We start from the raw sequence: 15,016 nt of genomic DNA, 5'->3' as shown, positions 1-15,016 counted from the left end.
ATTCACCGCATCGGTTTTGGTTAGATTTCGAGGTATTTAAGTACGAGGTTGATTTTGTGTCAGGTATCCAACCCCCTTTAATACGTTCAATCTTAAATATTTTTTATCCTGATGGTACCAGACTACTCGTAAAAAAAACCAAGAGTTTTGCGATCTCTGAATGGAACAGCTGGTCGACAACACCAAGCGAGAGGTTCGAGAGGCGTCTGAAAAAGTCCGCAACTAGCGGCCATAAAAGAGGTATGAAAACCTTCGTTATCGCTATCAATGCATCGATTCAATTATAGGTAATTGATTGCATGTGTAGATGTGGAGAGTGATTGATTTTGCTAGCTACCAACAGAGCCTTCTCTCTGTTGCTGCAACCGAGCATTCATCCTGCCTTTTGTTTGCTGAGTGAACTTTGTTGTTGCTTGTTTGTTGAATTGAAAGAAGGGCAAAGGGAAGCCACTGACTGTGCATTGGATGGGGATGTCACCTGTCAAGATGTCAATGTGATGTCAGTCACGGTGGGTCTGTTGCCGGGTTAGAGTACAGTCAGTGGATAAACAATTACCATGGAGCTGTTCCGTCCCAACTATAGTTTGGGACGATTATCAAGTTGGGGCGGAACAGTTCTACCTCCATGCAAATAATATCAATTTTGTGTAGGCCTAAATTAAACCATTATTATAATTAATTTCAAACATCAACAAGACAAAAGAACAACTTTCACAAGGACTCAATTTCAACATGTTCAAGGAGAACAAAAATTAAGATTTTAAAGTTAAAACAAAATTAGTGAATTGTTTGTTCGCTCTTTTTCTAATGTTGGGGGCCTAATGTTGTGTTGTTTTGTTTTGGGGTTTTTCCTCCTCTCATAAACATATTCATACCCTATTTTTATTTTTTTTATTTTTTTTTTAAATCATGTTTATGCTAATTGTTGAGGGGTGAGGAAGCATGGAAGTCTTAGGTGTTGTTGTGTTTTTATTTTTTTCTAATTGAGTTATGACTGATCTCGACCCCATTTAATTTTAACCCATTTTCACCACCCACTTAAAAGTATCGAAAAACCCATAAATTGTCCAGAAATTTAATCTCAAAAATAGTTAAACTAAGACTCCAAGAGAAGACTTGGTATATTTAAGGCTTAAAAAATACAAAATCAAATTTATGGATACATACTTGTTTTTCTAGCTGTTTTTCTTTCAGGACTACTTTTGTCTTTTCTTCAAAAACTTAACCTTCCATCTTTTTAATTGTCAGATGATTTCCAGTAGTTGAGATTGAAGCAGTCTCGAAAGCCATGGACCAAGATCGTCTTCACACCATCCCTGTAGTTCCCAGCTCCTCGTCTGCACCAAATCAAGTCTACCCTACAAGCTTACACTTGGTCACCAGTCAAGTTCCTATGGCGGGTTACCACCACCAGACGCACCAGCAGGTCACTGTGATGTCCGATAATAATAAGGGTCAGGCAGCGACAACGATGCTCAACATACCCATTGATTATAGCAGCCGTCCGGCCATTGTACACGTCCAGCCCTCCATGATGGCAGTGGACAGAGTGCTGAATTCACTCAGCGACCAGGACCAAACAAGCTCGGATCTGGAAGTCCAGTCTGTCATGTGTCCAGGTACATGTATATCTTCTTCTTCTTCCTTTTTGAGTGTGCGCCTTCAAATGATCAAAGATAAACGCTCTGGCAGACATACCTGGGCAATGAGTGTGTACTGGGGTCTTTTACATGCATTGTTAGTACACACAGCTTTATGTTCCATCAGAAGGACAAAGCAATAATGGTTAAGTTTCCAACTTAAAGACACAAGCGTCACAACCGAGACTCGAGCACACACTCTTCTGAAAAGAAGCACCAGAGCTTGAACTCGGTGCTCTTAACTTTGCCACGACACGCCACACCTCATGTAAACTCTTGAATTCTCTTTAAGTCTGTTAAATCCACAGATGAGATCACCCATAGGAAGGAATGATTCTGCCTCAGAAAGGGTCTTAGCCAGACTCTACAATGTGCAAGAGGATAAGGGAGGGCCCCCCCCCCCCCCAAACCCCTTCCCCATACATAGTAGCATTGCCATTCGGCACAGAAAGCTCTTTCAAGAAACCACTATACTAACCTGATCTCAGAATTGTATTATATAAGCAAACACCACCTTTCAACAGTTGAATAAACAATCAAAATTGTAGTACACTGTCATAAAATCTTCCTCTTTTTTTATTTCAGAGACGAGGAATTTGTTGCCTACCTTAAAGCAAGTTTGTCCGAGTAGATCATCATCATCCAGTAAATCGAGCAAGTCCAGTTATTCCCCAATGAGGGTAAGGATAATAAACATTTGTAGTATACAGGGTGTTTAAAAAAACAGCTATACACATTTGAAATGGCTGCTGATTAAAAAAATATATGATTCTAGGGGAAAAGGTTTATATGTATGGATAGCTTATGGACTTGACTTTCATATGACACAAAACAACTGAAAATAATTTATGCTTGGGTGAGTCCTGCTCACTTTTGTACAGGGTATGAAAATTAGGTTTCGCAGGAATATGCCAGTTTGTGAGAGGCAAGTCCTTTGGAGCTTACAAAATTCACTCCAAGATGTCGGCTACTTAATCTTCAGTGAGCAGTGCTCACCCAATTATTTTCTGACTTTTTGGTTTCATATGAAAGTTGAGTCCATAAGCTATCCATACAAACAAAACCCTTTTCCCCCAGAATCATAATTTTTTTATTCGGCAGCCATTTCAAAAGTGTATAGTTTTTTTTTGAGAACACAGTATGATCAAAACTCAAACTGATCTTTATTAAAAACATGTTTTTTTATTTTGTTTTTGTCTAAAGTTGCAGATAACAATGACTAACACCAAGCGAGGAAATATCCAGAGTGTCACACCAACCAGTCTTTATAGTGAGTTTGGAAGCTACCTTAAATAGTTTCTGAGAAAATAGAATTAGCTGTTGCAAACTGCTTACCAACCGAACAAAAGGACAGGTGCACAAACAAATAGTCAGTGGCCTGACGAGTCGTTTTGACCCTAGAAGAGTCTTGCTCAAAGGCTAAAAATGACAATGCAACAAAACATAAACAGGTATACTGGCATACCTGGTATACTGGTGCGATAAAAGCAATCAAGTTGAAGTAGAATATAGAGATGAAAACACACAGAGAATGGAGGGGGCTATTGCTGGGGATGAACAGGAGGAGGGTAACAAAAAGGGGGTTGGTGGAAGGGGCTTGTTTGACCACAGGACCATCTCCTCACCAAGGAGTAAATGGGTGTCTGTGAAGATAGAGATGGTTCTTGTGATTGATTAAGACTCTGATAGGGGTACATACTAGGTAGAGATTGTCGATCTGAGTGGTAGCAGCCTGTACGCCCATTAGGCTGGCGGTGCTGCATACTCCTAAGGAGCTGAGAGTGGTGCCAGGAAGGCCCAATGCAAGGAGCTGCTAGAGTGGTGCCAGGAAGGCCCAATGCAAGGAGCTGAGAGTGGTGCCAGGAAGGCCCAATGCAAGGAGCTGAGAGTGGTGCCAGGAAGGCCCAATGCAAGGAGCTGAGAGTGGTGCCAGGAAGGCCCAATGAAAGCCTCAGTAAAATAAATACTATTTTTTTTAATATCCAAAACCTACTCAGATCTGACAGTCCATCAGCTTGCAGCCCAAGGCGAGATAGCCACCATGGATGAGAAACTCCAAGAAGAATGCGAGTTGAACGAGTCCGATCCGTTGGGTCGCACCCCGCTGATGTGGGCATGTGCTCACCGGCAGACAGATATCGTCAAGTATCTCTTGAGCAACGAGGCGGACGTGATGCGGGAGAGTGACGAGGGGGAAACGGCTTTGGCGTACGCAAGCAGCTCTGGGTGTCTGGAGATTGTCCGTTTATTGCTGGAAGATGGAGCAGATGTCAACAAACTTGATATGGTAAAAAAACTTGTATACATGTATTTGTCTTTTGCTTTTTCATCTGACATATCGTTTAAGTTTCTTGTTTCAGTTTAGCATTTAACTAATATGTACACCGACTGAATATATCAGTGTCTTTGCAAACCCATCAATAAGTGTTTTGGATTCTTTTACATGCACTGCCTAGTTCATGGAGCCTAACAGCCAACGGAAATATGGTTTAGGCAAGTATCTTTCTCAGGCCCCAAAGTACCACAACCGGGACCCACATTCGATTAGAAACACCAGAGCTTGAGGTCCAGTGCTCTTAATACTAAATATATTTGTGTCTCTGTAAGCCCATCGGTATTTTTAAAGCGAACTATCAGCTGTGTTAACAAGATTTAGGAGTTTTATCTCAAGATCCCGAGGGGTTGAAGTGAATGATGAAAATATACACAAATCAGAGCGTGTTAGAAACACTGCAGTTTGCCGATCACAATCTGATATTTCTAAACGACTATCTTGAATTTGATTGATGTTCAAGAATGAGGGAACGCCATTGCTGTATGCAGTCTACAATAACCATCCACTGTGTGCCCGCCTGCTGCTAGAAGCCGGTGCTGACCTGACCGTACAAACTGAAGGGGGACATTCACCGCTGAGTCTGGCTGTGGCTCTAGGTTACAGAGAAGGTAATAATTGTTTGATTTTCCTGGTAATAAAACTAAGGATGCCTCCAAAGAGAACTTAAAGGCAGAGGACACTATTGGTATTTACTAAAAATAACTTTTAGCATAAAAACTTACTTGGTAACGAGCAATGGAGAGCTGTTGATAGTATAACACCCTGTGAGAAACGGCTCTCTCTGAAGTAACATCATTTTTGGAAAGAGGTAATTTCTCACTCAAATATTATAGAATACCTCAGGTCTAAAGACTTGAAAATGCATCTGAAATCTTCCTTTTTTAATGGCGGTGGGACCCTCTACTGATTTTACTTTTAGAAATATATGTGTGCAAAAAAACCTATTACGTATTTTTCCAGCGTCAGTGATCAAAGTGTCTCATACATCTTTCATCTTTCGTTTCCTTTCCAGTACAACTTGCCATTGAGAAACACATGATACAACTTCTTCAAAGCTGCACATGATGTAGATGCTACCCCTTGGACAGCAAGTATCCCACCCCTTACACATACCAAGCCCCACCCAGTAACAGTTGACCCCTTTTTTATATCATCCCAAATTGTTTAGAATCCATCCACTACTTTTTGCCTTTTGAGTTACATTGTACATTTGTAACAGGCTCAAATACATCAAGTCAACAAAAAGACACCGAGACGAAAGGTCGATGTTTTTGTCCACAGTTGAAACTGTTTCCCCCATTTGTCCACAGTTAGAAACTGCAAAAACAAATGGCCTTGCCCTTTCAAAAAAATGAAATTCAGGGATGCAGTTATTGAGCCAGATGTTACACTCCTGAAGCCCTCTCGGGTGCCCTGTGCTTTGGCTGTGGTGCCCTCTGCAAGATTCCAATACCAACTGACATTTCCCAAAAGTGCCCCTTTCCATCGGGAACTTGTTGAGCCCTTTCAAGATCAAAGTTCAAGGCTTGATAAAGTGTCATGACAGGGACCCAAACCCACACTCTGATGAATTGGCCACCCATAATTTGAATCTGCTGAATTTGGTGAATTGAACCTCACATTGGTCATAACAAAGCAATTTTCGTTCACAAGGCATTTTATATTGCATCAAGAGGTTGTTGCTGACCAGCGACGTGACACTTGTTGTGAAATCAAATAGTAGAAGGGAGAACCAAGGTATCCGAATAAGCATGAATGATTTTATGAGGTGAAATGCAATATTGACAGTGTGTGGCATTAATATTTAAAAGCGCGGACAGAGTTAACAAAAAAAGGCCTGGTATTTTTCCTATCTGATTTTCCCATTGGTTTGCCCTCAGAAAAAAAAACAGCAAAGTTGTTTTGAAGTAGCATGAAAAGTCTTTAAAACCCTATCCCATAATGCACATGCAGGTCTGCCTTTTTACTCCACAAAGTATTGCTACGTTTTTGTCAAGGGCAAAATGTTATCCCTGTAAAAGCTATTCACTCAATTGGAGATCCCTGAATTAAAACAGCAGCTATTTTCTCAATAGTGATGACCCTTCATTAACCTTATATGACCCTTATTTGACCTTAAGACAGTTTCGTTATCTCACCAAATTTTTTAAGATCACGCGTCAGCAGACCTTGTTTGGATAAAACATTTCACAGACAGTGGTAAACTAAATTTTAATTTATCAGTTTCTTTCCCTAAAAAATAGCAATTTTGTGTGAAGTATTATGTGCAACCCTATGTGAAAATGTAGAGTTAGAATTTGTTTATATATTAGTGTAACATTTTTGATAAGCAATCTCCTGTTGAAGGGTCAAGTTGGTCTTTGGAGTTCTAGGATTGAGGAAACTTGTGTACGTTTTACAGTAATTATATTATTTGATATACACATTCATGTAGAGGTTTTGTAATATTTTGCTCTCGTTTAGTTACATTATGAAGTATTAATGTTCTTTTTGTTTGTTATATAAGCAAAAAATGAATTCCAGGTTTGTTTTGATCTGTGTTGGACATCAGGTAAGATTGTGTTTTATTGAAGATTTCCGATGACAGTGAAGTTGCAATAAACCATATTGTGAGTTGGATTTGAGTAACGTCTGGTACAAGCACTTCGCTAGTCATAAGTTTGGCCAGATTTGATTTTAGAGACAGTGGCTACATGTACATGTGTGTTAAATGGTTCGTGGCAAGCAACCTCCAGATGAGCAAACCCTGGTGCCATTGTGCCATACACATCTATTCAAAATGTTTAATAGCTAACTTGTAACTAAGCAAATCATTCTACCAGACATTATTCAAATGCAACTTGCACATCGGCTTATTGATTTGAAATTAGTGCTTTCCTAGTTTAAAAAAAGTGCAGGCTTGAAAAGCCTTTTTTTTGGTTTTTCTTCAGAAGGGCTTTCCAGGATTTAAGATTTAGCGAACGATATTCGGTGAAGAGCAATTGTAAGAGAAAATGTTATTTTTGATGTGTGTTTTAATCTGGGATTTTTATTTTAAAATGTTTTTTTTTCTTCTCTTTGTTGTGAACAAAAAACAATTATTTAAAGTGGGACTTGAATCTGCTACCTGTGGTTTAACATACCTGCGCTCTACCAAGTGAGCTATCTAGCCGTAATGACAACAGCTTTTTTCTTTTTTGCCTCCATGTTTGTGTTGGGGTCCCTGTACCAGAGAGTCACTAGGAAGGTGGGCTTGAAACCTATGCGAATAATTCTCAGGATTTTGCTTGTATTTTGTGGATTGTTGTGTCGGTATCCATAATTTTTAAAAGATACAAATAATGTTAGTGTTGTTTGGGTAAAATAAAAATTCTGTATTTTATTAAGAAAAAGTGTAGAACAATCCAATAAACAAGTTGTACAATAAAAATTAATGTAGTTGCAGAAAAGACCATGTCTACGATAGTCTCCTACAAGTGTGTATAGTTATTAGAAGAACGAGCGGAAAACCATTCAAATCCATAACAGATTGGACACCCGATTCTATTTGTACCTCTTAATTATACTTCTGTTCTGTTTATTTTACTTATTTATTTGTGTATTTATTTATCTATTTGTTTATTTTGTTATTTATTTGTTATTATTATTTTTTTTTGCGTTATTTACTTATTTATTTTTTTTTTGAAGTTGTGGGTAGGTCATTAGAAACAACTGATTTTGTGTGTCTTTAATCCAGTTTTCATTGGAAATAATATTTTAAAAACAACAAAAAGTTGGTGCTGGTATTCGGTACCTTCTGAAGACCAATGACAAAATAATAAAATCAAATAAAAGGACTCCATAGGGAAACTTTAAAGACCAGGGTGCTCCACAAGGATTGTGTGTACAAAGTCTATGGGAGCATCTTAAGTACAGGGACAATGGAAAGAACAAAAGATGTCTCCACACAGATGCATATTTCAGGCTTTGGAGACTCCTTAGCTGTGAGAGCATTGATAAAGAACTGCTTCATTTGAGGCATTGTTGTGTTTCTTTAGCGCACAAATTACACTTTGAACAATCAAAATCAAAATTTGGGAAAACAAGTGTTGTTATTGTTTTATTGTTATACTGTTCATTATTTTCATTGGATGAATAGGTAGATAATTTTTGCTTTGTAATAACTTTCAAAATAAACCTTGTTGTTGAGAAATTAAGTATAAGCAAACCAGGGGCCAAAGTTACGGCTAAGAGAATTAACTGTTTTGTTATCAGAAATATTTGAAAATAATTGGTAGTGAATTGTTTTTAATAATGTACATATTGTGAGAGTAGGCTTTTGTTGTTTGTAAATACATGAAGATAACAATAGCTGAAATAAAGTATATATTTATTTTGAATGAAAAGGTTTGCATTGTCATTATTTTATTGTCTTCTGAAGAGTCATAATAAAAGAAGAATGTTATACAAAAGCCCAACTTTGTACTGATTTCACCCTGAACGTAAATTAAAACTCATAATATCCCTTTTCAAATGCTCAGAAAATGTGTTGACTGTTCATAACATTAGATGGTTTCAAACAGTTAATTTCGAAGAAAAAAAATTCAATTGGGTAAAAGGGTGGATCCAACTTCACCATCTGCCACTCTACCCCTCCCCAAGAGAAAAGTCCAAAAAGACACCAAAACAAAAAAATTATATAAATTTTGTTAAACTAATTGAAAGTTTACTAGTTTATAATAAAAAAAAAAAGTTTATAAAGTAATTACCAGAAAATAACCAATTAGACAATAATTCAATAATTATGAATTGTAAAAGACAATAAATTTGATGTATACCAACTTAGTTTGCCAGCGGTGCAATTCTTATACAACTGACGATGTTACAAAACTTGTGTGATTTGTCCAAAGCTTGGACAACATTTTAACATTTAAATTGTAACCCTCCGGTCGTTTGGCTATCAATCAGCATGTTTTTTTTCTAACAGAAAACATAAGAAATGCCACATTACATTATTATAATATGAACACCTTGATAGACAACTTTTGTTTAATCGGGAGCCGTACGAAATGCAAAGGAATGGGACTATGAAAAGATGAGGATTTTTTTTTTAATGAGAGAGTTATGCAATAAAAATTTGTTTTACGTTTTTCTTGCCCAATGCTCTAAAGAGGGAAATTCCTTCATCCATCCCAATAATAAGCGCATCTTTTGGGGGCTTTCAAACAACGCCCTCTTTCGTTTCTCTATACATAGTGGCATTGATTTTGGGCCGACATCGGACGATCGCTTTCCTCAACTAAAAAGCACAAAAAACACAAAAGAAGCACCAGATGATGAACAACAAAACTTGTCTGAACCTCAATGAATTACGTAATACGCTATTTACAGAGCGTCATCTTTTGTCACACAGGTCACAGTTACAACATCCCTATCCATGAAATGGAAGCTCCCTGCCGTATCCAGGGCGTCGCATTCTCGCACCTGTGTTGATGCAAGATATTGACCAATGAACGATCGCGGCCAACATTGACCTGACGAATCACGTTCCTCCCGCGGTTGTTTCGAAAGGTATTTAGTGCGCAGCGAATGTGGATTTCATTTGCACACAAACACACGACGAAGAGTTATCAGCATTTTATACGAAACGTGTTTACAGATTTAAAGCCCAGCAATCCTGAAATATTTTGTCAACTATAACGGCTTTTATTTAGAATTAACTAAAGAAAGGTTTCTACTCTTTTCTGTTTTGAAGAAGCATAGCATTTTGCTGAAATGTCTCTGAGAGTGAGAGGAAACACGGTAAGTATTTTTGGGTCTTCGAACGAAAAATGTATTTCGACATCCATTGCATTTGCATTGAAACCAGTGACCATGCTTTCAAGATTGAATAAATTATTTTTAATGTTGAAGTTTGTCTGGTGAACCTTTTCTTGTCTTCCCATGTGGACTTATTTTTGTTGGTCATGGTACGATTGTTTATTACTGTTAACTCATTCATTGTAACTTATTGCCATTTTTGAAGGACGATACAAGTTTAACTAATTTTAGTTTTGAATTTGTTTACTTTTTGGTTTTATTTAGGCCTACTTTTTATTTTTTTTACACAACACATTAATACAAATTTTGTCACAAAATAGTGGTAAGTTTGCCATGATTTATAATATAAGAACCTTTTCTTTTGTCTCCTCGTTTTTAAATAGTTTTGTAAGCAGTTAACCGTTTGAAATCAAATTATTCTGTCATCAAAAGTTGGAACTGGGTTTTGTTTATTGAATTTTTCATCAAATATAAAAAGAAATAAAGTTTTGTTCATAAATAAAATATTTATTTAAAATTTGGCATGTTCGTGTTCCATTTCAAGACTCCAACCATGCCAGTGAACATTTTGTACCACAAATATTTAAATTTTACACCACCAAAACGAGCCGAATTCCACTTATTTATAGTGAAATTCCTTGCAAAACCCGCAAAACCTCCTTTTCTAAGTTACAAAGTAAACGCCCTCTTGCAACTTAATTTTTAAATGAATGTTTTTTTGTTTTTTTTTGTGTAGGAAACAACAATTTAGGAAAAATAAAGCAGATACAGCTGGTCTTACTAATTGTACTTTTTTGTAGTCTAAAAAAAGACGCTTATTAATATTAGTCTTTTGCAAATCGTTTTTCTTTATTCAGAATCTTCTTGGCAATGCCAAATTGGGCCTGTTGAATGGCGAGAATGTCGACTCTAGGATCATGGGCAAGATGGCCACCAGAGCCTCCTCAAAAGGAGTGAAGTCAACACTGGGCACAAGAGGTGCCCTGGATAATATCAGCAATGTGGCACGCAACAACTTGCAAGCAGGAGCTAAAAAGGTATCACCAAATGTCTTATAAATTGATTCCAACTGCGATAGATAACGATGTTTCCTAAAACAAAATAAAAAACAATTTTTAACAATGACAGCAAGTTGAAATTAAAAATTTGACCTTTTGGCAATGATCAATTTGTAAAAAAAAATCATAGCAAAAAAATGTGGATATATTTTCCTTTTTTGTTTGTTTTGACAAGACAGACGGAAACATAAGATGAACAATTAATAATTGACTCATTTGCAATTATAAATTTTTAAAAACAATAGCCAGAAGTGGAAATATTGCTTCCTCCTAAACTAACCTTTCTTTTGTGACCTTTTTTTTTAGGAGTTGGTTAAACCCAAACGAGGGATGACTAAATCAAAGGCTACCAGTTCACTGCAGTCTGTCATGGGGCTCAATGTTGAACCAATGGAACAGGTGAGAAGAACAACTTTTCAGTAACATGTTTACATATGAACCAGTCTACGATTTCCATTGTATAGCCGAGCAAAATAACCCAGAATGTCACGATTTGCTACTCAATGTTGGCATTCAGTGTGCACAAAACAAGTTTGGTCTAACTTTTTTACAGCTGGATGAAACCATTGAACACAGGCTGATTTTAAACATGGCATAATGTACACAATATGTAGATATTAAATAAGGTTTTGTTCCCTCTTGTCTCCAGGTCAAACCACCACAGTCACCAGAGCCCATGGATATGAGCGATATCAATACTGCGTTGGAAGCATTCTCACAGAACCTCTTGGAAGGAGTGGAAGACATTGACAAGAATGACTTTGACAACCCACAGCTCTGCAGCGAGTTTGTTAACGACATCTATCACTACATGAGAAAACTTGAGGTATATTCTCCAGCATTTTGTAGAATTACAGTATACGTCTGACTAAATGTTTTTCCGATTGCATACCATATTCCCAAACCTAGTATAGTATTCCATGAAAGTTTAATGAACATAAAATATTTGTGCAACCCCATCTTAATCTTATGGTGTATTGTGTGGCTCTCTATTTATTTATATTTTGCATTATCAATCACTACAGTGTCTCACACATGCTTTATTCATTTGAATCTATCTCCACACAGCGTGAATTCAAAGTGAGGACAGACTACATGACGATACAGGAAATCACAGAGAGAATGCGCAACATCCTCATCGACTGGTTGGTCCAAGTCCATCTAAGATTCAATCTTCTACAAGAGACTCTCTTTCTCACCATTCAGATTCTGGACAGATACCTAGAGGTATGAAAAGTGGTCAATCAAACTGTTGTTTTTTTTCCCCCCTTTTTTTGTCCCCCTAGTTTCTGCAATACTACACGTTACTTCTCTAATCACTTCTAGTGCTTGCTACATTTCAAGCATTTTTATGTTTCCAAGTACACAGCCAGGCATGCAACTTTTCAGCTGATCAGCCGAGTTCCTCTATTTCTTTTTAAAACAGTGCCATAGAAAACTGAAAAACACTTTACATAAATTAAGTGTGATCGGCTATTTCCTCTTTTTTGCAAATAGAAAGTTGCATATCAAGACAGCTTAACAAATTCGAATCCTTCCTTTACTTGCAGGTTCAACCCGTGTCCAAGAGTAAACTCCAGCTGGTCGGAGTGACGTCCATGCTGATTGCAGCCAAATATGAGGAGATGTACCCACCAGAGATTGGCGACTTTGTGTACATCACCGACAACGCTTACACCAAGGCACAGATTCGCTCCATGGAGTGCCATATCCTCAGGAGGCTAGACTTCAGTCTCGGCAAACCACTCTGCATTCACTTCCTCAGACGCAACTCAAAGGCTGGAGGGGTAAGATATTACTTTAAGTATCTTGCACAGTAGGTTCCCCGAACCACAATGCATTTAAAGGAGTTTGAAGTTCAACTTCAGGGTGTCTTGTTATTAACTTTATATGACTTCCTGGTTGTGATTGATACCATTAATACATCGCAAAGATACATTTTTGACAATACTGTACATTTGGGCTCCCGACATTGAAACTTCTGGAGCTAAGTGAAATGCAAAGTTAACTAGCTCAGCTAGGCCACTTAAACTACAAAATATTTAAAAGAATCCTATATTTATGAATGTTTTTGTGTGTACTTTTCATACCACAGGTTGACAGTCATAAACACACCATGTCCAAGTACCTGATGGAGCTAACTCTACCAGAATATGCATTTGTCCCGTATGACCCATCAGAGATTGCCGCAGCTGCCCTGTGCTTATCCAGTCAGATGATTGAGCCAGACACAGAATGGGTAAGCTATATCAAGTGATTCATACATTTACTCTGTTTTTCCTTTACAAACATTTACTTTCAAGTTGTTGATGAGGACTTTAAATTGCATGCTCGCAAAGAGTCAAATTTTGTTATCCTGAGCAAAGAATTAAATCAGTGTTCTTTAGTAGTTCAGTGTTGGAAAGTATCCAAAGGATCTATGGACAAGTGAAACACCTGATAAACTAAAAAAAAAACTGCCTGGTTTTGTTTGCTGGTTACTATAAAATGTAAAAGCAAATCCTGTGAATAATTTTTAACAACAAACATTTTTCTTATTTTAAAAATGTGTGCTCTGCAGTATCAACTAATCACTACATTGCCTTTAACTATTTGTTCCACATTGATATGAATTACATGTATAATGAATTATTTTGATGTGCCATTGTTTTGTTTGTGCAGAATTCTACACTAGTCCATTACAGCGCATACAGTGAGGACCACCTGATGCCTATCATGCAGAAGATGGCACTCGTCATCAAGAATGCACCGACATCAAAATTCCAGGTACTAAAGATACTCAATGTGACCCTCAACTTTGGTGTTTAGATTGGCTTGCGGCTTCTTACACCAAATTGAAACATTTGTGTAGTTGAAGTGATCAATGCAGAATGATTTAAAGGGAAGGTACACGTTTGGCAATTGTCAAAGAGCAGTGTCCTCACTTGAAGTATCCCATCAAAGCATAAAATAACAAGCCTGTGAAAATTATATTGTATTGTGTAAGTGTTCCTTTCTCTTAAGAAACCCCTTGTGATATGCAGTTTAACAAAAACAAAACTTGTTGGTACTTTTGGTCCATTGTGTAAAAGTCTACTCTCATGCACATTAAATTGACAATCATGTGAATGATTTCTTTTTGGGGAGAATCTTTTTCTCTCTTCCACTACATTTATCTTTTGTCTAATTGGCTCTAAATTTCCATTTTCCCCAGGCCGTCAGAAAGAAGTACTCGAGCGCCAAATTCAGGAATGTGAGCACAAGCCCAGAACTGAGGTCTTCCATCGTAATGGAGCTTGCTGAACAGGCGTGTTGAGCATAGATCCCTCAGCAGTTTCACATTCTGTACATAGTATGTATATCATAGAGTAGTATTGATTATTGCTGAAAGTATTGCCTGTTGACCATTAGTACAAGCCAGCTACAAGAACACAAGTTACGATCTAATAAGAGTTTAAAGTTTGAGCTGACATGGCCTTCAAAGCTGTAGTTTTGGATGATAGATGTTTATTTTTTAAGGCAAAGAGGAAATTGATAATGTCAATAGCTTGGGTTTGAGAAGGTACACATCGCGTTCAATGCTTAAGAAAAGGTGGATAAGACAATCTAAATTTATAGCGAAATCCGAATATTGTCTTGGTGCTATCCACTATTCTTCTTGGTATTGATCGATTGAATTGAAATGAATGCCTGTGCAATGAAATGTATATAAGCTGAACAGCTCGGCAGAATCCACTGATTTTAAACTGAATTATGTTGAGGGCTAAGGGGGGTTTTAGAAGCAAAGTAAAAAGCGCTAAACATGTATTCATCATTGCTCAAAATACAAACTATTCTGGTATGAAGGGGCGATGTTACAGTTTTATGAAAGTTACACATTGAAGTTGTTCAACCAAAAGCTTTAATAATAGTTCCATACGTTCACAACTCGTTAACCTTAGTTTGGCTTCAACCTTGTCTATTGCGATTAATTAAATATTTTTTGTTTTACTGTGTTTAACATATATTTGCGCAGAGGTCTGTTAGTTCCCCACACAACTTCAGACCAACCTTGTTCATGTTCAGTAAATTAAATTTTAACCTTTTCATTTTGGAAAGATCATGTCCAAGCTAATTTTTTTTATCGAGGACGGCTTAAATTGATTGATGTATTTTAGTTTAAAAATTATTGTGATGTTTTCGTTCGTTGTAAATAAAATGTTATTAGAAATTAACTTCGCTTGGTT

General features: G+C 37.2%; 2 protein-coding genes across 2 annotated transcripts; both read left to right on the top strand.

Annotated features, from left to right (window-relative positions):
• Positions 1-154: 154 nt before the first annotated feature.
• On the top strand, positions 155-8,302 carry LOC117295273 (DNA-binding protein RFXANK-like). Its single transcript, XM_033777829.1, has 7 exons — positions 155-240; positions 1,249-1,619; positions 2,226-2,320; positions 2,844-2,910; positions 3,638-3,927; positions 4,436-4,583; positions 4,988-8,302. Exons 2-7 carry the CDS (start codon positions 1,289-1,291, stop codon positions 5,038-5,040), a joined length of 984 nt encoding a protein of 327 aa, XP_033633720.1. The 5' UTR covers positions 155-240; positions 1,249-1,288; the 3' UTR covers positions 5,041-8,302.
• Positions 8,303-9,528: 1,226 nt separating this feature from the next.
• LOC117295271 (G2/mitotic-specific cyclin-B) lies at positions 9,529-15,004 on the top strand. Its single transcript, XM_033777827.1, has 9 exons — positions 9,529-9,735; positions 10,611-10,790; positions 11,118-11,210; positions 11,461-11,637; positions 11,880-12,038; positions 12,362-12,598; positions 12,907-13,050; positions 13,473-13,577; positions 14,005-15,004. Exons 1-9 carry the CDS (start codon positions 9,709-9,711, stop codon positions 14,104-14,106), a joined length of 1,224 nt encoding a protein of 407 aa, XP_033633718.1. The 5' UTR covers positions 9,529-9,708; the 3' UTR covers positions 14,107-15,004.
• Positions 15,005-15,016: the final 12 nt, after the last annotated feature.

The sequence above is a fragment of the Asterias rubens genome, chromosome 10 (assembly GCF_902459465.1).
Source record: "Asterias rubens chromosome 10, eAstRub1.3, whole genome shotgun sequence".
Lineage (NCBI taxonomy): Eukaryota > Metazoa > Echinodermata > Asteroidea > Forcipulatida > Asteriidae > Asterias > Asterias rubens.
Note: the sequence above shows the minus strand (reverse complement) of the source record. Positions and strands in the feature narration are given on the sequence as shown.